Consider the following 24,076-nt stretch of genomic DNA (forward strand, 5'->3'; position numbering starts at 1 on the left):
TTATTCTCTACACATCTCATCAGTTGCTAAATTCAGTCATTTCTCTTCCAACATTTCTCAAATCCAATTCCTCTACATTCAGTGATCCATTAATTTTAGAACATCATTTCTTTTTTAAATAATAGCCTCTTGTTTTCAAAACATATACAAAGATAGTCCTCAACATTCACCCTTGAATCCATGTTTCATATTTTCCTTCCTCCTTTCTTTCCTTTCTCCCCAACCCCCTCCCCTAGACAGCAAGCAGTTCAGTATATGTTAAACATGTACAGTTCTATACATATTTCTACACTCATCATGCTAAATAAGAAAAATCAGATCAAAAAGGTAAAAAATGAGAAAGAAAAAAAGTGAAAATACTATGTTGTGATCCATATTCAGTCCCCAGATCTCCCCCTAGATGCCAATGTTTTTTTCCATCACAAGTTCATTCCAATTGGCCTGAATCACCTCATTGCTGAAAAGAATCATGTCCATCAGAGTTAATCATCACATAATCTTGTTGCTGTGTACAATGTTCCCTTGATTCTACTCATTTCACTCAGAATCAATTCATGTCTCTCTAGGTCTTGGTGAAATCATCCTCCTGATCATTTCTTATAGAACAATAATATTCCATAATATTCATATACCATAACTTATTCAACCACTCTCCAATTGATGGGCATCTACTCAATTTCAAGTTGCCACTACAAATTGCCACTACAAAAAGGACTGCTATAAACATTTTTGCACATATGGGTTCTTTTCCCTTTTTTATGTCTCTGAGATACAGACTCAATAGAGACACTGCTGAATCAAAGGGTATGCACAGTTTGATAGCCCTTGGGACTTAGTTCCAAAAATAGATCATTTCTCACCCACAATATTGCAATATTTTTCTCTTTAATATGATGATATGTTTGGAAAAATCCTAGACTCAACCAAAAAGTTAGTTGAAACAATATTCTTAGCAAAGTAGCAGAATATAAAGTAAATCCACATAAATACCAGCATATTTCCCAAGATGATTAGTGGAAAAGGAAAAGAACACATATATATATATATATATACTAAAATATTTATAGCAGCTCTCTTTATGATGACAAAGAACTAGAAATTGTGAATGGCTGAACAATTTGTAGTACATGATTGTGATGGGGTATTACTTTGCTATTAATAAATGATGAGCTCAATCACCTTAGAAAAACATGGAAATATTTGCATGAAATAATGAAGAGCAAAATAAGCAGAACCAAGAGAATAGTGTACAGTAACAGTATTGTTTTAAGAAGAAATCTTGGCAGCTAGGTCATTCTGATATTTTAACTCCAATTAACTACAAAGGACCTGTAAAAGAAGACACTGTCCACATTTAGAGAAAGAAGTAATAATTAGAAGTGTCTATAGAATGACTTCATACACACACACACACACACACACACACACAATTTGTGTCTAATGATAGTAATCTGATGGGTAGGGGAAAGAAGAAAAAATTACATGATAACTTCATTATATATTCAAAAGGAATAGCAAATTGTACATAATAGAATTGCAGTTCCATTAAAATTGTCTTTTTCATTAAACTATGCTATGGAAATTTACTTCATTCCAGAAATTAAAAATAAAATAAATAAAAATTTAACAGAAACACTCTCCTAATTCATCTGACTTAATTCTCTTCCTATTCCAATGTATCTTCCAAGAAAGCCTTCAAAACAATTTTCCTTAAGCACAAATCTAACCATGTCACTCCCAAGATCAATAAATTCCAATGGTTTCCTATTGCCTCTAGGATAAAATATGAATTCGTCTATTAAGTTTTTCAATTTCTTTACAATCTAGCTCTAACCTATTTTTCCAATTTCATTATATTTAATTCCCCCTGTTATGGCTCTGTTATGGAGCCAATATGTCCTTTCTGTTGCTCTACAGCATCTATTTCCTATTTCAGTATCTTTTGTACCGACTGTTTCCCCTATCTAGAACGGTCTTCCTTCTTTCAAATTTCACCTTTTTTTCTTCAAGACACTTATCAAGCACAACCTTCTACAGAAAGCTTTTTCTAATTCCTTCTATTGCAATGGCCTTCCTTCTTAATAACTTAGTTTTATCTTGTATTTATTCTTTTTTTATTTATACTGTATTGAATTGTGTTCTTGCTGTTTTCCCATTAGAATCTTATAAGTAGGGATTGTTTCATTCATGATATTTGTATCCAGATGGCTAACACATGTCTGGCACATAATAGTTCTTTAAAAAGAAATGTCAATTGATTAATCTACACAGGGAAAACAAAATGAAGAATATATATACATTGTCTAAATTATGACATGAAAAATCTATTGAGTTAATCAATACACAAAAACTATTATTCTCTCCTATGACAAGTGAGAAAAAAACAGGCTCAGATGGCCTTAGTGCATGAGACTCAGAGTCCTTCACTCTAGTTCTTTCCAGTACACCGAGCTGGGGAAAGGTCATCTCTGGAGCCATTCCTAGATGCACACCCCCTCCTCCCGGAGTGATAGAGAGGGGCACCCTCATTCCTGTTTCAGGGTCCATCACCTCTCTTTGAAAGCCTTTACCCCCCCCATTTCCCAGGTGTTCCCAGTTCCAGGTGAGAATTTGGAGAGTATAGCCAGAGGAGAGGAAGCCAGCTCCATGATTCCTCCTCAAAGCCTGCTAGGATGCAGAGGATTCAGGTTCACCCAGAGAAGGACACAAGTTGGATACCACTTTGGTGGAAGCACTGGATAGTAAAAGACAAAGCTAATTCCCCTTTTCCACTACAGTACAGCAGGCCTGGTGGCTGTGCACTCCCAAACCAAACTGGCGCTGAGAAGCAGTAATGATTGGAGGGGGTGGAGGGGGAGAAGGAAGGAGGAAAAGGAGGGGGAAGGAGGGGAGGAGGGGAGCTTTCTGTGTGTCTCTGACTGTCTCTGTGTCTCTCTTCTCTCTCCCTTCTCTCTTCTTTCTCTCCTCTCTTCCTGTCTCTGTCCTTTGTCTCTCTTTTTTCTCTGTCTCTTTCTTTGTCTCTCTGTGTCTCTGTCTCTTTGTTTTTGTGTGTCTCTCTCTGTCTCACTGTTTCTGCCTCTCTTTTCTCAGTCTCTGTTTCTGTGTGTCCGTCTTTGTCTCTCTCAATCTCAGTGTGTTTGTCTGACTCTGTCTCTCTTTCTCGCCGTGTGTGCGCAGAAGGAGGTGGGAGTGTGTGTGTGTGTGGATGTGTGTGGATACGTAAGTGCGCGCGCCGGCTGGGTTTCTCTGCGAGCTTCTCCAGCTGTCAGAGGCGCTCTGGAGCCGGCTCCGAGCCGCTTGGGGAAGCCTGAGGGCTGGAGGAAGACCGCTAGCTCTGGCACAGCCCAGGACCCATAGCCCGGGAGTAGGAACGCCAGCCCAACATCCAAGCTCGCCTCACAGCGGACAAGACACTGGGGTTTTGGCAGGACCATTCTACTGGAAATACTGAAGGAGGACAGAATCTCCGGGCTCCCTAGCTCGAGTTGTCCACCGCCCGCTCTTGGAAGCTCTCGGCTACCCCAGCCCCTGACAGGGAAAGCTTTTGCAGGGGGACAGGGAGGTGGTCCTGAGGGTAGGGAAAATACAAAGTGACAGAGCCGCAGGGCAGGCTGCGCTCTCCGCTGCCGTCTCCTAAGCCTCCTCTCCCTCAGCCCCGCCGGCCAAGATGCGCCTCAACAGCACGGCAGCCGCGCCTCCCAGCCGGGCGGAATCGAGTCCTTTCAGTTTAGAGCGGTCAGAGAGTGGAGTGGGAGACCCGGCTCTCATGGCCCCGGGCTACGGCAACAGTACCGCCAACTCGTCAGAGCGGCTGCTCACCCCGGACACCGATCTGGACGTGAACACCGACATCTACTCCAAGGTGTTGGTCACTGCTGTTTACCTGACGCTCTTCGTGGTGGGCACGGTGGGGAACTCGGTGACCGCCTTCACTCTGGTGCGCAAGAAATCGCTGCAGAACCTGCAGAGCACGGTCCACTACCACCTGGCTAGCCTGGCCCTCTCCGACCTCCTGATTCTTCTGCTGTCCATGCCCATCGAACTCTACAACTTCATCTGGGTCCACTATCCTTGGGCCTTTGGCGACGCCGTGTGCCGGGGGTACTACTTCCTTCGGGATGCTTGCACTTACGCCACGGCTCTCAACATCGCCAGCCTGAGCTTGGAGCGCTATATGGCCATCTGCCACCCGTTCAAGGCCAAGAGCATCATGTCCCGGAGCCGAACCAAGAAGTTCATCAGCTGCATCTGGCTTCTCTCCTTCCTTCTCGCCATCCCCATGCTCTTCACCATGGGCCAGCTGAACGCCAAGCAGAATGAGGACCCCAACGGCCTCATCTGTACTACGATTGTGGATACTTCCACCGTCAAGATCGTCATTCAGGTGAGAGCCTTCCCGGTTCCCGTTTATCCGGGATGGGAACGGGAGCTTTCCTGCTCCATCATCTCATCTCGAAGTTCCATCCTACTTCTCAGCCTCATCATATCATCCAGGGACATCCATCTTTTCATTCATTCATTCATTCATTCAATAAATGTCTTATTTTATGAAGGTGAAGTAAATAGAAAGTTTAGCTAAAACAGTCCATATTCCCTAACTTCACATATATGATCTCCACCAACCTCATCTTCCTGGAAAAAAAAAAAGGCAAAACCTCGAGCTTTCCCTATTGCCAAAGGGAAACTGGCTTGTCTGTTCTTTTTTCAGGGGAGGTAACTTGTCTTCTATAGATTTCAAAAGGAAAACTCAGGAAGGGGAGGGGAGGGAAAGAAAGGGGAGAGTATGAATAGGTTCCTTCTACCCACTCTAATTAAGCGACTAGAGTGGTAAAGGGAGTTGCTGTATTTTACTAAAATGGGAAAAGCCCCTGAAAGGGGAGGCAGAAGAACTGAGTTCAAGCCCCAGTTCTGTTTAACAAACTATGTAAACTCTTAGCCAGTCAAGTTGTCTCCTAGGACCTCAGTTTCCATCTCTATAAAATGAGGCTATTAAAGAAGGAATTTCTAATATCCTTTCCAAGTCTATCTAAACTTTTCACAAAGTTTTCTGGATAGGAAAACACTAAAAATGGTAGAGCTCTGTGGTGATGGTTAAAGGAGGTAAAAAGAGGTGACCTCTTCTATCTCAGTCAAAGCTACAGACTGGGAAGGGGTCAGCCATTAATAGATTTCCTCTGGTTCCTCTCACTGTAATTCCCCCCCATCTCGGCTTTCCATAACTTCTGAGTCTCTGCCTCCTTAGAGTGAAGTGAGTACTTATTATCAAAGGATTTCAAACTAGGAGAAAACTTAGATATCACCGAACCCAGTCCTTTCATTTGGCAGATAGGAAAATTGAGGCCCAGGGGAATGAAAGGATATGTACAAGAGCAATACAAATAGCAGAGCTGCTGTTTCCCCTCACTCCTTTCCTCTCGGATTCCCTAAACCACTGTGGGAGCAGGGAGTCTGAAGTTCATACCTTCCTCCCCTGCAACCTTTCCGAAATGGGAGTAAAGTAAGAGGTGTTGTGGGTCAGGGGATTTCTGATGGGAGGTTACTCCGGGTTCTGGCTTCCCAGTTGCCTACAGCTGGCATTTCGCCGCTGGGACCGGGGATGCTTTTTCTCTGCAGTAACAAGGGATCTTTTCACCAATTTATGAGTGCTTGCAGGGACCTAGATGTCTGTGGAGAGCTATTATTTAAATGCAAATTCCGCCTTTAAAGTAGAAATTTTAGAGGCAGTACATTTTGAAGCCACAGTTAAACACAATCCTTTTTGCATTTCCCCTCTTCATCCCTTGAACCCACTTTTCTGTTTATAGGTGTGCCTCACTTTGAGTCATCTGCTTCATAAATTAGGGCATGATTATCCTATTCTATTAAAAAAAAAAAAAAAGAGTCCTATTCCTGGACAGTTCCCAGAAAACCAAAGCCCAACAATATGAGGGAGAGCAGGAAATTAACGTCCTTATTCCACTGGGTATAGTTTTGCTTTTTCTATAAGCTATTCCCAGAGTCAGTCCTAGGTTTTGTTCAGAAAAGAGCCTAGCAGGGCCCATTAGTGAGACAAGCAGTCGATTTCCTTTAGAAATATTTCAAACCCTTGCCTTCAACTTAGAGGAAAAATCCTTTCTGAAATAGAGCAAAATTCAATTCAAAACAACAACTTCAGATTACTTCAGACCACACTAGCTTTAAGTGGAACTTTCACCTGTGGGTTGTTGGTTAATCAATTCATTCATTCAATGAAGACTTGAAGATATACTATATGTAAGGTCTGATGCTAAGTGAATTAGTAGTTTAAAAAAGAATATACAGGGGAATAATGTTTTATTCACCATTCAAAACCCAGCTCAATTTTCACCTCTTCTAAGAAACATCCCAGATCTCTTCAACTTACATCAGTCTCTGCTTTCTCAGAATTGCTGCATCACAATTTAGCAATTACAATTCAACAATCATTTATTTAAACTTCTACTGTGTACCACACACTGTGCCTTAGTTTGGGATGAAAAGAATGAAAAGTGTCAGTATCTGCTTTGAAGTTCTTCTAATCTGATGGAAGTTGGGGAAGAGAATAGAGCATATATACAAATAATTATGGTACCAGTTAGAATGTGATCAATATTATCTAGGAAGTCAAACAAACCACTTTATATTGCCCTCTCTAATTTTTTTTAATATTAATCTTAAGCAGCAGAATGGCATTATATAAAGAATCATCCGGGGAATCAAGATTGAGTTTCACATTGTTCCTCTAATATATATTAGCTATGTGAACATCTGCAAGTCATTTCTTAGTGCTATATTGAAGCTCTGGAAGTTTCAAAGAAACTACTGACCTGCATTAGTGAAAAGCATTTGTATACTGAAAGTTTCCCATAATAGTAAAGTTTCAGGCAAATCTGGTAGGGGGGAACATTCTTCATATTTTATACCTTGTGGCTCTACCTCAAAAGACACTACATCCCTAGCACTCCTCTTAAGTACCACATGTTCTTTTTCTCATCTCCTCCTTTAACCCTCCTCCACATATATACACACTAAAAGAGGGGGGAAAACAGGATTGCTTTTTATTCCCCTCTGAAATTGCCCATTCACTCAGCAACCTCTCCATGGAGTTTCATATCATCCAAAGACAGCACCTATTCCAGTTCCTGTTAATTATTTCCCAAGTCAATCTTACACTTTGCTCAAGAAATTTCACACAAGGGGCAGCTGGGTGGTGCAGTGGATAAAGCACCAGTACTGAAATCAGAAGGACCTGAGTTCAAATATGATCTCAGACACATTTCCTAGCTGTGTGACCCTGGGCAAGTCATTTAATCCCAGTTACCTCAGCAAAAAAAGAAAAAGAAAAGAGAAAGAAATTTCACACACTCCCTGTCCACCTCAATGATGTTAATATAGTTGTCCACCTACAATTATTGCACCTGCATAATCAATAACTCTAAAAATTTTCTGTGTGACCATAACTTTCATAGCCCTCTATGTTTCAATCCACTTAAACTTTTTCTGTATCCTTATTGAAATCTCCAGTCATTCTATCCTTCACTCTTTATAAAGAACACATCGCTCCCCCAGAAACAACTCTGCCCTTGCCTTCAGAATTTTGACCCTAAAGTTATATGGTCCAAAATGATATACATCCATTACCCCTGAACCCCATTGCCCTATCACTGCTAGTACTCAGGAAATAAGTTTCTTGAGTACAGAACCTCATCTTTATCTTTGTATCCATAGTGCCTAGAATTTAATAAATGCTGTTGATTGATTGTTTTTCCAAGAAAAACTTAATGTATTAGTGGTCAAGTGTTTATCTCACTTTTTTCATATGTGGTTAAAGTGTAACATAATAACAAGTATTAATTAAATATATCAATACTTATTGACTCTGGGGGGGAAATGCCTTCAAGTACACTTCAAAGAACTTTAGCAGCACATATTTGCTACCAACAATTGACTCTTACCAGGAGTCAGCCTGGTATAATGAACATGGTGGATGTGGCTTCAGAGGAGATCTGGGCTGTAATCTCATCAACTCTAACACTTCCAAGACTGATACTAGTTAATTCATTATTGTGTGTTCCTAAGCCAGTCACTTAACTTCTGTGAGGTCTATAAAATGAAATATATAAATATAAATATATATATATATACACACACATACATTTACACACATATGCATAGAATCTAACCCCGCCCCATAAAGTTGTTGCAAGGATAAAGTGAGATGTAGTATCTTAACTTTGAAGTTCTACATAAATGTCAACTATTATTATTCATTTAATTAGGGTCTTCCAAAGACCTCTGCTTGGCCATTCTTTCAAGCCACTGCGTGCATTTGAAAATAAGTACCCTCTATCACTGTAGCCTCTTCTGCTTGGATGGCCCCCTTCCCAGACTGCAAATGGACTTTTTCTACCTTCCCCTCTCATTTCACTTTTCTTTTATGTGTTGTTCCCTCCCCCTTATAGAATGTAAGCTTCTTGAGGTCAGGGACTATATTCCTACTTGTATTTATGTGCTTGCAGAATATCGCCTGGTATATAGTAAGTGCTTCCTAAATGCTTGTGTATTGATTGGCTGACTGACAAGATGAATTTCTTACATGTGGGTTTTTACTTTCTACTCAATAAATATTTCAGGCATTTTCACAGTCCAGGGAAATCTTCAAAATATATTTAAACTGAGCTACCTCTTTGCCAAGGAGTTACTGAAAGTCCTTGCCACATGTGCTCCCTTTTGAAACTGCCACATTTGGAAATGCAAGAAAGCACTGATCTGAAAAGGTTGTTTTCTCCAAAACACTGTCTGGCAGGAGCACAAACCTCGCAGTAAGTTTATGAGACTCAGTCACGGTCCTTTCAAAGGAAAGTCATGTTTAGAAATGAGGTGATTTTGTGATAAAAATCATTGGGCAACTTGGATAATCATTGCTTAATATAGATGTATATTTAATGGACTATGTGACCTTGGGGAGAGGGAATGACAAACAGACCAAATAGATGAAGAGGGGAGCTTATTTGATAATGCAACTAGCAAATGCCTTCTAGGTCTTTTATTACAAGCGTCTAAGACCCTAAAATTTATGACCTGAAAACTGAAGGGCCCAAAGGAAAAAAACAACATGAGAAAAAAAGAAGGAAGAGAGGGAGGAAAGGGAAAAGGGAGAAGGAGGAAAGAGGAACAAACAAAAGAGAAGGAAGAAAGGGAGAGAGAAAAGAAAGAAAGAAAGAAGGAAGGAAGGAAGGAAGGAAGGAAAGGAGGGAGGGAGGAAGGAAGGAAGGAGGGAAGGAAGGAAGGAAGGAGGGAGGAAGAGAGGGAGAGAAAGAGGAGGAGAGGTAAAGAGGGAGAGAGAGAAGGAGGAAAGACAGAAAACAAAAGAGAAGAAAGAAAGGGAGAGAAGAGGGAAGAGTGGGAAGGAAGGAGGAAGGAAGGGCTAGAGAAGTAAGACATAGGAAGGAGATAGAGACAGAGAGAGACAGAGACAGAGACAGACAGAAGGAACAGAGAGAGGGAGGGGGACAGGGACAGGAACAGGGAGAGGGAGAGAGAGAGAGGGAGAATATGTGTTCTCTGGCTCTGGTGTTAGAGGATCTGGTTTTTAAATCTGACCTCTGACCATACCTTGTGACCACAAGTAAGTCATTTAACTTCCATATTCCTCATATGTAAAATGAGAAAAACAAACTAGATAGTATCTTGTGTCCTTTTAGTTTTTAATCTATAATTTCACAATAATATACACTGAAAAATAACTCAGTTCCTATAGCCACTTTAACAAAGGTTTAAAGTCATTGTCTAAGAGCATTGTCAAAACTCTCTATCATTTTGTCTATCACTTTGTTACTGGCCACGACTTCTTCTGAGCTATCCATACTAATTAAAGTTAATTTAGACATTAACTATCTTCCATGCACATGACTCTATGCTGGGTACAGACAGAAAGGGAAAGAGTGATTTCCTTCAAAGAGCTTATACTCTACTGGGAGAATACAAGATGTGCATAGATAAGAAATATATATATGTGTATACATACACACATACATACAATATAACATAGAATATATCCATTTACATATTATACTTCCATATATCATATTTGCACACAGTGTGTGTGTGTGTGGGGGGGCAGTTTACATACATACAAGTCAGAAATTTTAAGATACTGAGATGGGGAGGGGTGGGACCCCAGATATGGAGACTAGCCAGTGCAAAGACATGGAGGTGACAGATGAATTATTGTGTGTGAAAAACAGCCATAGGTCAGTGTAACTAAACCATAAAATGCATGGAGAGGAAAGATAACTAGAAAGATAGGAAGGAGTCAGGTGATGAGCTTTAAATGGCAAAGGAGTTGATGTTTGATTCTAAAAAATTAAGGACTCAACTCTCCACTCTATCTGAAAACCTCACCTAAACCTTTCCCTCTCCACATCAAACTTAATTCCTTTTTGCTGCAATTCTAACTCATCATGAGGCAGTATAGTCTACTGAGTGGAAAGATTATTAGATATAAAGTTATAAGACTTGAGGGATGCCATTACTAGCTGTGTGGCCAAATTTCTTAACCTCCCCAATTTCAGTTTTCTCATCTGTAAAATGAAAATCATACTATTTGTAATGCCTATTTCATGAGTTTGTCATAAATACAAGATAATTATGCAAACATTTTATATAATGAAAATACTACATTACCATAAACTGCTTAATTAATATTATCTCTTCTGATTCTGAGCTCCAATAGGAAATTGGATCTGGGTTCAAAGGGATGATTTAGAGGAAGATTTAGATGTGTGGTGTGTGTGTGTGTGTGTGTGTGTGTGTGTGTGTGTGTGAGAGAGAGAGAGAAACAACAGTTCTCAATCACTCAGAGTTGGAAAATCCAGTTTGTTTTTTTTACATATTGACTTAGAACTCAGAATTCTCTTAGTCCTAAAACCATGTCATATTAACCATGGTTTTGGACAAATTTCTTAATCTCTATGATTCTATATCTTCATAATCTGTGGGAGTGGGTTTGTATAGGTGAGGGGAAGTGAATTAATTAGTTTCTCAGGTCCCTTCTAGATCTAATTACTTATGATTCTTTCTTTCTGGTTTTTCCTCCCAACTTTGGAACCAATGTGTTCCTAGTCTCCCAGATGGAAAGTTAGCCAAGATTGGGAGGCAAAGATCAAAATCTCCCTGGCCACATCTCTAATGACTGAGAGGGGAAAAGCTTGAAGCTGTGGGCTGAAATGTATTTTTTGGATTATCTGAGCCTAATCCTTGGTTTGGGCAGATGAGACACAATACATTTATTGACCTTTGGAGCAAGCCATGGATTAAAGCCTTCAGTTCCTCCCCTTTGGTAGTCCAGGCGAAAACTGCCAGTTCTCAGAACTACACTAAGGAGAATCTGGAAGCCTCGGAGCTCATTAGTCCCTGAGCATGGAAAGAAGGGAAAAGCAGACCCAGCATGGACAGGTTTCCTCTTGTGGGCAGAGAATTCCTATTAGAACTGAACCAGAGGGAAATTGCAGTGACCAAAGGTGCATGGGTCCAAACAAGAAAGTTGTGTACCTGGGAATTATCTGTGGGATGTGCACCAACTAGACCACATTAAACCAGTAGTATGGTATCAGTGGGGAGAAAGGAAAGAGCTCTGGCCCTGAATTTGGGAACCCAAATTCTGGGGCTTCTGCCGCCACTTTTAGGCCATCATCAAATCAATTAGCCAATGGGGGGGGGTGTTTTAGGTTTATCTTCTATAATTTAAAGCGTTGGACTAAATGATCACTAGTGTCCCATCCAGATTCCACATTCTGGTAGGGTTGCCACGGATAGAGCTCTGGCCCTGAAGTCAGGAGGACCTGAGTTCAGATTCAACCTCAGACACTTGACACTAGCTGTCAAATCACTTAATCCCAATTGCCACCCCTCCCCCAAAAAGTACAGGATTTCTCTGTTCCCTTTCAACCCTAAAATTCTGAGGCTGATTCTAAGGAGATGCACATGCCTGCATGTACATTAAAAAGTAATTACTCTACTTTCAATGTCTCCTTTTTGTAGAATGTTTTTATAGATTGTTTCCTGATCAAACGATTCTAGGATACAAATGAAGCTTGTGGTTTTATGGGTAGGTGATGTAGTAGATAGCATACTAGACCTAGAATCAGGAAAATCTGAGTTCAGATCTAATCTCAGATACTTACTAGTTTTATGACCTTAAGCAGGTCACATAATTTCTATTTACCTCAGTTTCCTCAACTGTGAAATTAGGACAATAGTAACTAACCCTCAGTGTAGTCATAAGGTTCAAGTGAGAGAACATTTGTAAGCACTTAGCACAGTCTCCTTCTTTACTTTAGGGAACTCTCAAGTACAGAAACTTCCTCTGTCAAAGTAGGCCAGAAACTTCTCATCTTAGAAAGTTTCCTGGAGAGCTGAGAAGTTAAGTGACTTGTCCAGGATTGCACATCCAAATGTTTTACAGGAAAAGCCTGAATCTGTATCTTTCTTGCTTCCAGGCTAGTTCTTGATCCACTGTACCATGCAGGCTCTCAAGATGGTCTAACTGAATCAACATCTCTAATATAGTACGTATGGAATGCTATTCATGAGTATGTTGCTGGGAACTGCAAAATATGCAGATGTAACTATAGCAAAGCACTCAGAGTTAAAATAGCATCTCTTCCCCATGCCTAAGCCCTGAACTTTCCAGAAATGAGCTGTAAAAATGAATTCCCATTCTAGCCTTTAACAATCACATCCTAAATGAAGAAACACATATTTTTAGCAAACAGAACCCCTGAGTGTGGGCAGCTTGGTGACTCAGAGAATAGACCACCCAGCCTGGAGTCAAGAAGACCTGTGTTCAAATCCAGGCTCAGACACTTCTGTGATCCTGAGCAGCCACTTAACTCGGCTTGCCTCAGTTTCCTCCTCTGTAAAATAAACTGAAGGAAATGGCGAACCACTCCAGTAATTTTTTCAAGAAAAACCCAAATGGGATCATAAAGAGACATAATTGAAACAATTCGGCAACAATTAGACCTTCCTAAAAAAAAACAAATATGTATAGAGAAAAAACCAACACAATCACACTTCAATTATTCATGCTAAAGAGATTACAGAAAGTCATCCCAGGAAAATAAACCATGACCAGATAGGATTTATACCATGAATGCAGAGCTGGTTCAATATTAGGAAAACTATTAGGACAATTGACTATATCAATCAACAAAGGACTATACCAAACTGACAAAAACCTGATTATCTCAATAGATACAGAAAAAACATTTGATAAAATTTAACACCCATTCCTATTAAAAACACAAGAGAGTATATGAATAAATGAACTTTTCCTTAAAATTATTTATGCTAAAGGAAAGTGGGCAATGATACTAGTCATTCAAAGGGTCAAACAATAAAAAAACTTCCATTCAGTTTTGAAATCCATCATTTGTTATTTGGTAGTTATTGTGTTTGATATTGTAGTACATTTACTTCCTTTGTTATGTCTTGCTCAGAAAACATTGAAATGATTTGTTTTTTCCTAAGTGTCCATCAAATTATGGAGAAGGAGAGGGAAGGACAGAAATTTATGAGGAGTCAAGGAGTGCTAACTTCCAATTCAACCTACAATAGTGTAGGGCTTAGTAGACAGTTGAAAGTTGATTGGAGGTAAAAGAGTTAATTGAAAACAAATCAAGTCTGAATTAGAGAATATATATATATAATATATAATTTTTAAAAATGAATTGCAGCTCAATTATTTACAGGTATATATGATAATTCAACTAGATAGCAAAGGGCTGCCAAAAAAAGAGATCCCATCAGACTTATTATCGTAATCACCATTTGTAATTAGCACTTTGGGAGTTTGTAACAGCAGTTGCTAATGTACTCAAAACAATTTCTTTCATTCACTCATTCAACATTTAAAAAGCCCTACGTACAACTAAGCATAATACACAGAGCTCCACAACACTAAACAAAGAATATTTATTTTATGTGGTACTTGGTAGGTTAAGTTACCTACCCACAATCAAACCAACAGGATTGATTTTTTTCAGATACCCTTTTTTCCATCATTAATTTACTTCAAATAAGTCCACCCAGCTCGTGTGTGAGTTATAGTGATTTCATTATAGAATAAGTGGCAACAACTATGAAGCCAAACTTGACACCTTCTGACAAACCTGGGGCAAATTTGCCTAGAGCAGCATGTGGCAGACACCTTGATTCCAAACAACCTGGAAGGAATCCATGGCCACTATTTCACTTGCTCAGAATCAATAAGCAGAATCAATAAAACTGTGAGCTCACTAGTGAGCAGGTCATGAAGGTCTGACATGATTAAGTATGGACCGAAGACAGCTAAGATCTGTTTCCATAGGAAGAGAGGAAAATTGGTTAGTTCTAGTTTTCAATAATCATGCCATACATCATTTTCAATGCTGCTGGCTTGTAGTATTTGCAACCCATGCTTCCTTTTCTATTACAACCTACCTTAAATGACCCATTCATTCAGTCATTCATTCATTCACTTGTCAAGCAAGCATTTATTGAACATGTACTATGCCCCCACTGTCGTATTTTAGCATCAGGTTTGGGGATTACAAAAGAAAAGTGCCTGCTATCAGCAAACTCACAATTTGGAATAAGAAAATATTCCTGTAAGGAAACTAGAGAGAAAATACAAAGCAACATATGAACAATTAGATTTGGGTTCTGTTCTCAGTTCTGCTGTTAACACTGATACTGAATGGTTTACCCTCCTTGAACTCTACTGATTTGAGTTGAGTGACCCAGGACAAAAATTCAAAGAATAAGAAAGTTTTGCCTCTTTCTTTTTTTCTGAATTTCTTTAATTTAATGTCATTAATGGCTCTTAACTGTCTCTAGATGTTTCCCATGCTACACATTGTCTCCTCACCCCAGTAGAGGAATAGGTAGAAATTGCAAAAAGGAGAATTTTAACTCAACTTAAGAGAAAAGTTGTTAACACTTATTACTATCTAAAAAGAGAATAGTAGTGTATGACTACTTATTTGTGATGTTGTAGAAGGAATTCTTAGTCAGGTATGGGTTGGATTGTTTGACTTCCGAGGTCCCTCTCAGGGCCCAGATGCCTTCATTCCCATCCTAGTCCTTCCTCTAATGGTATGTATGTTGACTGATTTCTCTTTGGGTTTCCTGAGAGACTTGAAGAAGGGAACTGAAAAGCAGTTGCATGAATCTATTCCTAACCAATAATGTCTAAAAAAGAAGTACATTAGTGGATGGGGAAGTCCTTTGCAGAGAATATAAAGAACATAAGGGTTGTTATTATTACATAGCCTTCCAAGTTATTTACTCATGTATGCTAATGGAAATGATCATATGAGTGGAGTAGGGTTTTATGTAGTCAGTGTACTACCTGGTCTATTTTTAATGGATTTGCTTTTATGATGACTAAGTATCCAAGGTGACAGAGGAGAAAAGATTCATTATTTCAGATAAGGTGAAACCTGACAGGACAGATTCTGTCATGGAAGCTAAAAACTGACTAGCTACTTGATGGAAAAGTTGGTCCCTGAATTTTTTATGCTACTGTATAGGTCTCTTACACACAAATCAATCAATCAACAACTTTTATCAAGCCTTCACGATGAGTGAAGCACTGTTCATGACAACTGATGGATTGATTTGCTATAGATAGTGGATTTCAGTATGTCACTAAGGTGTGATGCAACATTTTAGCATCCCAAACATCACAATGAAATGAACATTTGGAGTCTGTTCTTGGGGATCTTCAAGGGCATCGTTTGTGTCAGATGGTTTTGGCATTTACCATTGAAAGCAGGGGAATGAAACAAGATGCCTAAATATATGATTTGAGGGTTCTATTTTAGATGTTATTATAGCAATATAGCAAACAGGAAAATTGAGGTGCAGGAAGGAAGGCAGATGAAGGTATTAACCATCAAACTCTAATTTTTATTTTTCATATAATGTATCACAACAAAGCAAGGAGAAACAAGTCTTTCACAATTAGTGTTTAAGATCAATCAATAAATATTTATTAAGCACTTACTGTGTGTCTGACACTGAAATAAGTACTTGGGACACAACAAGAAGCAAAAAAAAAATTAGTCCTTGTCCTCAAGGAGCTTTCAATCTAATGATGGAGACAACATGTAAATAAAGCATACCAAGCAAGCTATATAGGGTATAAACAGGGAATAATTAGCAGAGGTAAAACATTGGAATTAAGAGGAGTTGGGGAAGACTTCCTGTAAATGTGACATTTTAGTTGGACTTAAAGGAGGAACTCAATCATCCAAAAAGAAAAGAGAGAATGTTCCAGCCATGGGCAACAGCCAGAGAAAATGCCCAGAACCAAGAGCTGAAGCGTCTTATTTATGGAACAACCAGGAGGCCTTATGACATCTCCATGTTCCATAAGGATCAAGACACTACCACAATTCCCTTCATCTCCACCTCCAGTGGAGGCAGCCCAGGTTCCTCCACACAAAGACTCCGAGAATAGGAAGCACCCTTCCCAGACCATCGTCCCTATTTCAAGTTATCAAACCGAGAAGAATCCCAGGAGAAAGCTTTTCTAACTACTGCTTTTGCAGGTGCTGCATCCCCTATCCCCTCAGCTGTCATGGCTACCAAAGGCCCAGGAAAGAAATTTATCTAGGCCAGAATCCTTGGCACTGTCAAGTGGTTCAATATTAGCAACAGATACAATTTTTATCAATAGAAATTGCACAAAAGGAAATATATTGCCATCCATTTTGTTGCTGTACCCTAACGACAGCTGGGCTTTTCCATCTGCATTGTGACTCATCTTCCTGCATGTCAGAGATGTTTAAGCTTTTTTTTTTAATTAGGCATCCCTTGACATCATCTGGTGAAGTCTCTGGATCCTTTTGCAAAGTTATGTTTTTAAATGCAGAAAACAAAACACATAACATTATAAAAGAAATCAATTATATTGAAAAACAGTTATCAAAAAAATTCAAGTTAGTAAGAGACCCCCTGAAATCTATATATTGACCACTTTGGTGAGACCCACAGACCCCAGGTTAAGAACTTCTACTATATAGCTGTCTCTCTATTAGAATGTGAATTTTTTGAGAGCAAGGATTTTCTTTCATTCCCATTTATATCTCTTGGCACATAGTAATCACTTACTACATACTTTTTCATTCCTGCTATTAAAACAAAACTTTATAGTTTTAAGGGAGGAAGATGTTAGGACTTCATCACAGTGGATCAATGCAGCTTCATGGTTCAGGTAATCCTGACTCTCTATCCCTGGATGCTTATGAGTATATTCCTCCTATTCTCTGTGTGTTTCCTGGGGATGCATTTTGTGCCAGGCTTTAGTTCAGGTCTGTTCAAAGTCATGGGCCCAGAGAACAGTAAAGAGAATCAATGGTGATGATTCATGTTACGAGGTCAGTAATAACTACAACTTTGACAGGACTTCTTCCCTAGGACCTGTCAGTATCAGTGCTTAGGGGACCTTAGCAAAAGGTTTCCATGATCTGATTCTAGAATCTATTTATGTTTTTCTATTCTAGGATTTTATTGTAGGATTCAATAATGACAGATTTAAACTGTAACAAAGAGCCTTACTTGTGTCTTTGTCTTAAAATGAAAATCAACAGGATTCCAAAATCACAAAATGCCGGAGCTAAGAAGGACCTTTGACACCATCTAATCAAATCTCCTCAGTTTACAGGTGGTTGTGAGTTTTGTTTAAGAAAAGGAAAAGAATTTATCTTGAATTATACAAATTCATTTGAGTGTTAAACCCAAGATCAGTAAAATAGGCTCCTGGAAAATGAAGGCTTGTAGAGTGATCAGAGCATAATTTCTTCATGACGAACAGTCATAGTCAGGATGATTGCTTTCAAAATCTGTAGCAAAGCCTGGCTAATAATTGTAGTTACAATTCAAGATTCTTAAGATGCATTAGGATAGTTAAATGTTTTATTTTATTTTTTCCAGTTACATGTAAAAACAGTTTTTAATGTTCTTTTTTAAATTTGAGTTCCAAATGTTCTCTTTCCTTCTCCCTCCCATCATTGAGAAATCAAGCAATTTGAGATAGGTACACATCCTTATTCATGCAAAAGATATTGCCATATTAGTCATGTTGTGAAAGAAAACATAGGACACTCCCCCAAAAAGAGAAAAATAAAGGGTTTTTTTTAAGTACGTTTTTATTTACACTGAGACTTCCAACAGTTATTTCTCTGGAGGTTTGTAACATTTTCATCAGAAGTCCCTTGATCCACTTGTGCAAAAACTGTTTGTGGCAGCCCTTTGGCTAGAAACTGGAAACTGAGGGGATGCCCATCAGTTGGAGAATGGCTGAATAAGTTATGATAGATGAATATTATGGAATATTATTGTTCTGTAAGAAATGAACAGCAGGATGATTTCAGAGAGGCCCAGAGAGACCTACATGAACTGATGCTGAGTGAAATGAGCAGAACCAGGAGATCATTATACACGGCAACAACAAGACTATATGATGATCAGTTCTGATGAACATGGCTCTCTTCAACACTGAAATAATTCAAACCATTTCCAATTGTTCAGTGATAAAGAGAGCCATCTATACCAAGAGAGAGAACCATGGGAACTGAATGTGGAACACAACATAACATTCTCACTCTTTTTATTGATGTTTCTTGCATTTTGTTATCCTTCTCAGGTTTTTTTTCCTAGATCCAATTTTTCTTGTGCAGCAAGATAACTGTATAAATATGTATATGTATATTGGATTCAACATATATTTTAACATATTTAACATGTATTGGACTACCTGCCATCTAGGGGAGGAGGTGGGGGAAAGGAGGGAAAAATTTGGAACAGAAAGTTTTGCAAGGGTCAATGTTGAAAAATTACTCATGCATATGTTTTGTAAATAAAAAACTATAATAAAAAAATTAATAAAAAGAAGTCCCTTGAAATTGCCCTTAAATCATTATACTGCTGAGAATCACTAACTCATTCACAGTTGATGATCATACAATTTTGTTATTACTGTGGACAATGATCTTCTGGTTCTACTCACTTCATTTTTCATCAGTTTGTGTTAAGTCTTTATAGGTTTTCTGAAAGCATATTTCTCATCATTTTTTAAAAGCACAATAGCATTCCATTGCAATCATTTACCACAACTTAGCCATTCCCCAATTGAATTGTATGTCTTCAGTTTCCAATTCTTTGCCATCATAAAAAAGCTACTATAAATATTTTTGTACATATATGTACTTTCCCTCTTTTTATCTCTTTGGAATAAAGTCCTAAAAGTGGTATTAGCTGAATTAAAGGGTATGTTCAATTTTATAGCCCTTTGAGAACAGATCCAGATTGCTCTCCAGATAACTGGAGTTATCAGTTAATAACTCCACCAATTGTTCTTTAGTGTCCTGATTTTCCCACATCTTCTCCAGTATCAAACATTTTCCTTTTTTATCATATTAGCCAATCTGATAGGTATGTGATAGTACCCCAGAGTTGTTTTAATTTACATTTTTCTCATCAGTAATGATTTACAACATTTTTATATGACTATAGATAGCTTTGATTTCTTTATCTGAAAATTGCCTGTTCGTGGGTTTTGATCATTTATCGGTGGAAGAATGCTTTAATGTTAAAGTACTAAGAGTGAGTCTCCACTTACTGCCTCTTTGGTGCATCATCACAGCATGATTTTGACCCGGGGCCAAAATGCTAGCACTGCCAGGTCTTACCAAGTTAGAAAGGCTTAGAAAGAGACTGTGTGCATATCGTCTGAGGAATAATTGAAGTTCAGAGAGGCTCAGAGTGATGAATTTGGATGCTAGATCAATGCACAAAGAAATTCATGGTATGGAAGTATTGGTATCCATATTGGGAAAGGGAGAGCCCACACCAGTGAAATCACAGATCCTTGAAGTCCTGATGTAAGTGGGACAATTAGGACGTATGGGTGGTAGGAAAAAATTCTAACCCTGAGACATATGAGAAAGTATTTGGAGCCAAAACATTTCATTTTCTACTCAAATGGGAGTTGATTTGTAAAATTCAACAAACTTTCCTTTGACTTTTTTTAAAGGTAACAGATTGCTGAGAAGCTAAAGGAGCTCCCCATTTTGTGCACTGGTAACTCAAAAATTGTTCTTCTTTAAATTTGCCTGAGTTTTAAAGGAAGGAAAGAAGGAAGGAAGGAAGGAAGGAAGGAAGGAAGGAAGGAAGGAAGGAAGGAAGGAAGGAAGGAAGGAAGGAAGGAAGGAAGGAAAGAAGAGAGGGAAGAAGGGAGGGAGGAAGGAAAAAAGGGAGGAAGGGAAGGATGGAGGGAGGGAGAGAGAGAGGGAAGGAGAGAGGAAAGGGGGGAAGAAAGAGAGGGAGGGAGGGAAGAAAGGGAAGGAAAACCAGCAAGTCCCAAGTACCATAGAGTTAAAACATGAGCACATGTGTGTCTGGGTCGTTTCAATTTTGGCCATTGCATCAGCTATTCAAGATGTACTGGTGTTCATCCAAAAATATTATGAATTCATGTCAGATTTCATGTGCTTTAGGCTTAATGCCTAACAGGATGTGAACAATAGGAAATAGGCTGTCTGGATCTCAGTATTTATTAACAGGGGACCAAGGAAAAGGGATTGCACCTGCACCAAATCCATCTTCCAGGACCCTACCTAAACTTTTCCTATAGATGAATTCCCCCTGAGGGTTTAAACAATTATAGGCTCTGGGTTTTTTCTTCCATAAGAATATTGGAATCATCACCCTGGCACAGGGAACAGTTCTTCTAGCCTAGAATTCTGTATTAATGGGACAAGTGAAGGCAGATTGTGGGAGGGACTGCTAGTTGCTATGACATCTCTAAGTGGTAACTATGAGATTTCTTCCTTTGAGTTAACCCTAAAATTATAAAGCCTTTTGCCTTTCTTCTTTTGTTTTTGCATGTGGACAGCATATAAGAATGTTGCCTAATAGAGAGGGAGGATGCAGACTAGCTATAAAAATCAGACAAAAAACCCTATAAAAAGCATAATAGTTCTATGCACTTTCTGAAGATATCACTGTATTACATAGCTTAGGACAATAATGAATGTTCATAACAACGACCCTGACTTATCAAGAAAACATTAAATTATTATTTTGTATGGTGGGGTTAAAGAGCTCAGGGGTATGTATCATATCTTTCAAAAATACTGTATATTTTTAATTTTTCTTGTACCTTAAATACAAATGCTTCACAAATGTTTGTGAAGTTTTATTGACTATGGCACATGAGCCCATTGAGTACTTGGTGTGGTCAAAGAATAAAATGATTAAAGATAGGCGATCTACTTAAGAGACTTGAATATATATATATATATATATATATATATATATATATATATAGCTGATTTAGCCATTTGCCCCAAAGAAGAAATAGTGACTGGAAAATGAAGATAAAGCAGAAGAAAGAATGAAAAAAAATGAATGAAAGCATTTATTAAGGGTTTACTATGTACCAAGCATTGTGCTAAGTACTAAGATACAAATACAAAAGCCTAACAGTCCCTGTCCCTTAGAAAATCACATTCCATCAGGGGAAATAATCCATCTAAGGGAGTAATAGTCAGGAAAAGAGGATTTTGTCTGGGAAGAAGAGCTGATGGGTGAGACAAAGGGAAAACTCACACTTTCTTTTCCAGAGGCAAGGATAGTGTTGTTGTTGTGTTGTTGTTGATGATGATGATGATGATGATGGTGATGATGATGATGAAGATGAAGAAAATGATTACAATTTGCAGATGAAGTTATGATCCTGGACAAGACATTTTAATTGTAAGTGCTCTAGGAAACTCTACTCAAAAACTCAATTACAAAGAAAGTGCCAGCGTTCATGGGCAAATGGAGTTTCTTCATCCTGGAATTTCCCATATGAATGAAGTCCCAGACCCAGTTTTTGTGCCTCTCTTTATTCCTATCTAACTCAGATCAAGAGATGGAAAGAGAAGGAAGAATGGGGAGAAATATGAGCAGAGTGCCAGACTGGAAAATAATAAGGGAGAAGAGGATGCTAATTGGTCCCAGGAAATGCCACGCTTAATGGGCTTAATTCCTCTTGGGTATTATCTCTGAAAGAAGAGTTAGTCAAAACACAGAATTTTTCATGGGATGTCTAAATCCATGTGAAACCTCAGTCCAGGAGAAAGTGGCTGGAGGAGATAAATGGGTGAAATAATGAAAACCCTGACTTTCTCTTTCCCTGGATTCTCTTGAATCCAGGGAAGAGTTCATCTAGTATGGATTGGATTGGTATCTGATTGAGAGCATCTTGTAAGAATAAGCAGGTCCAAGGCCAGAAAATCACCTAGACTCAGAGAAAATTAGAACTGAAAGAGACTTTAGACAGCATCTAGTCCATTTCCTTCATTTTATAGATGAGGTAACTGAGCCTTAGATAGGTCAACTTATTTGCCTAAATTTATACAACTTGTAAATAAAAGTGAGAATTGGAACCCAAATCTTCCTCCTGCACTTGTAGTGCTCTGTCCCCGACATCCCACCTTCAACAACTACTGCCCTCTTCCTCCCATTCTCCAAACCTCTAAAGAAATCAATCTCTTAAACAAAAGTAAACTGCATAGTGAACGTGTTTTTTTTTTTTAAATGAGAGAGGAGAAGCTAAAGAAAAACTGATCACCAAAGGCAGACTACTGAATGAAACTCCCACAATTGCCTATTACTGGTATATACCAAAGATCAGATGCCACCATGTATTGCAGGATACTAGGAAATAGTTAACACTGATTTAAACTTTATGCAATTAATTTTTCCTGACAGCTTGTTTAAAAAAAAAGAGAGACTAAGGTATTAAAAATACCTGCACTGTTGTCAGAGTTGGGGCTCAGCCTACAGGCACCCTGTGAGCCTCTAGAAAAAAACTAAGAAGGGGGAAAACATTCACATTTTTAAATCTCCTGAATTAATATACTGAATTTCTTTGTTTTGCAAAAACTGCATCAAGTGCCCAGAAACCTTTTGACCTCAGCTTATAAGATCAGAGAACAGAAGAGGAATAGTTCTCTCTTTGCCAGAGGAGAGCACATTTCTAAGTCCCTTCCCTCCATCTCTCAAGCTGCTTTTCAAGTTTCTCAGTTTCCCTCTTGTTATTTATTTTTCAATTTTTTTCCTCTTCTCAAACCTTCTCCTCTTCCCTTTCTCAATTCTTCTCTATTTGGCCTACATTGTTTAGATTTGCTCCATTCTGAGAACTTGTTCAAGGTGAAAAAAACTAAAAATTAAATCTCTCCCCTTCCCCTTGCCATTTTCCCATAACTCCCTCCATCTCTTTTTCCAAAATGACCAGCTACCTAAATTAAAACAAACCAAAATAAGAAGAAAAAAAAGAAATAAAAGCTAGAATTTAATGAGTGGGCCAAACCCAACAATTATGAAAAAATACCCTTCTAATGAAATTTATATTAACTATACTAGATATGGGTATAGAGAGCCAAAAATAAGTCTCTCCCTATTTGGACTCTCAAGTTTTGAAAATACCCAGTGGGTGTATTTGGAAGGACAGTCATTTAAAGGATTGGGAATTTCAAAAGACCAAAAATGAAACAATTAAGTAGGAACATTAATGTTTAGAAAACCCTGTACTAGGCACTATTTAGGGCTACAATGGGAATGTCCCTTCCCTCTGGAAATAGCAATAAGTCGCATTTGGTTCATAGATTTAAAGCTATAAGGAACTTTAGTTCTTTACATCTGGCCCAGGCCTCTCATTTTATAGATTGAGATGCTAAGAACCAGAGAGTATAAAGCACCTTCTCCATGGTAGAGCCACATAAAGATACATAAAGACAGTGTAAGATAGTAGAAAATCAAGCAGCATCATTGAATGATAGAAAGAGAAGTCCATTTGGAGATGTAAGTAGGGAATATGGGACTAAATGCTCCTTGAGCTCAGTTTTCCTATCCGTATCCTAAGGACCTTTCAAGTTCCAGTCAGCTCCAGAGGTTACAAGCTCAGGATCCCCATCCCAAGGCTGGCGTTGGTGCTCTTGCCTCTTCTGGGTACAGCTCCCTGCTATTTTATCTTGCTTTC

At 38.7% G+C, this 24,076-nt stretch overlaps 1 protein-coding gene across 1 annotated transcript in view; it reads left to right on the plus strand.

Annotated features, from left to right (window-relative positions):
* Positions 1–3,101: 3,101 nt before the first annotated feature.
* Positions 3,102–24,076, plus strand: part of NTSR1 (neurotensin receptor 1) — a 136,176-nt gene continuing 115,201 nt past the window's right edge. The window contains exon 1 of the mRNA XM_003757621.3: positions 3,102–4,384. Coding sequence (XP_003757669.1) covers positions 3,668–4,384 — 717 coding nt within the window. The 5' untranslated portion in view covers positions 3,102–3,667. The remainder of the gene's footprint in view (positions 4,385–24,076) is intronic.

The sequence above is a fragment of the Sarcophilus harrisii genome, chromosome 2 (assembly GCF_902635505.1).
Source record: "Sarcophilus harrisii chromosome 2, mSarHar1.11, whole genome shotgun sequence".
In the NCBI taxonomy this organism is placed as follows: Eukaryota; Metazoa; Chordata; class Mammalia; order Dasyuromorphia; family Dasyuridae; genus Sarcophilus; species Sarcophilus harrisii.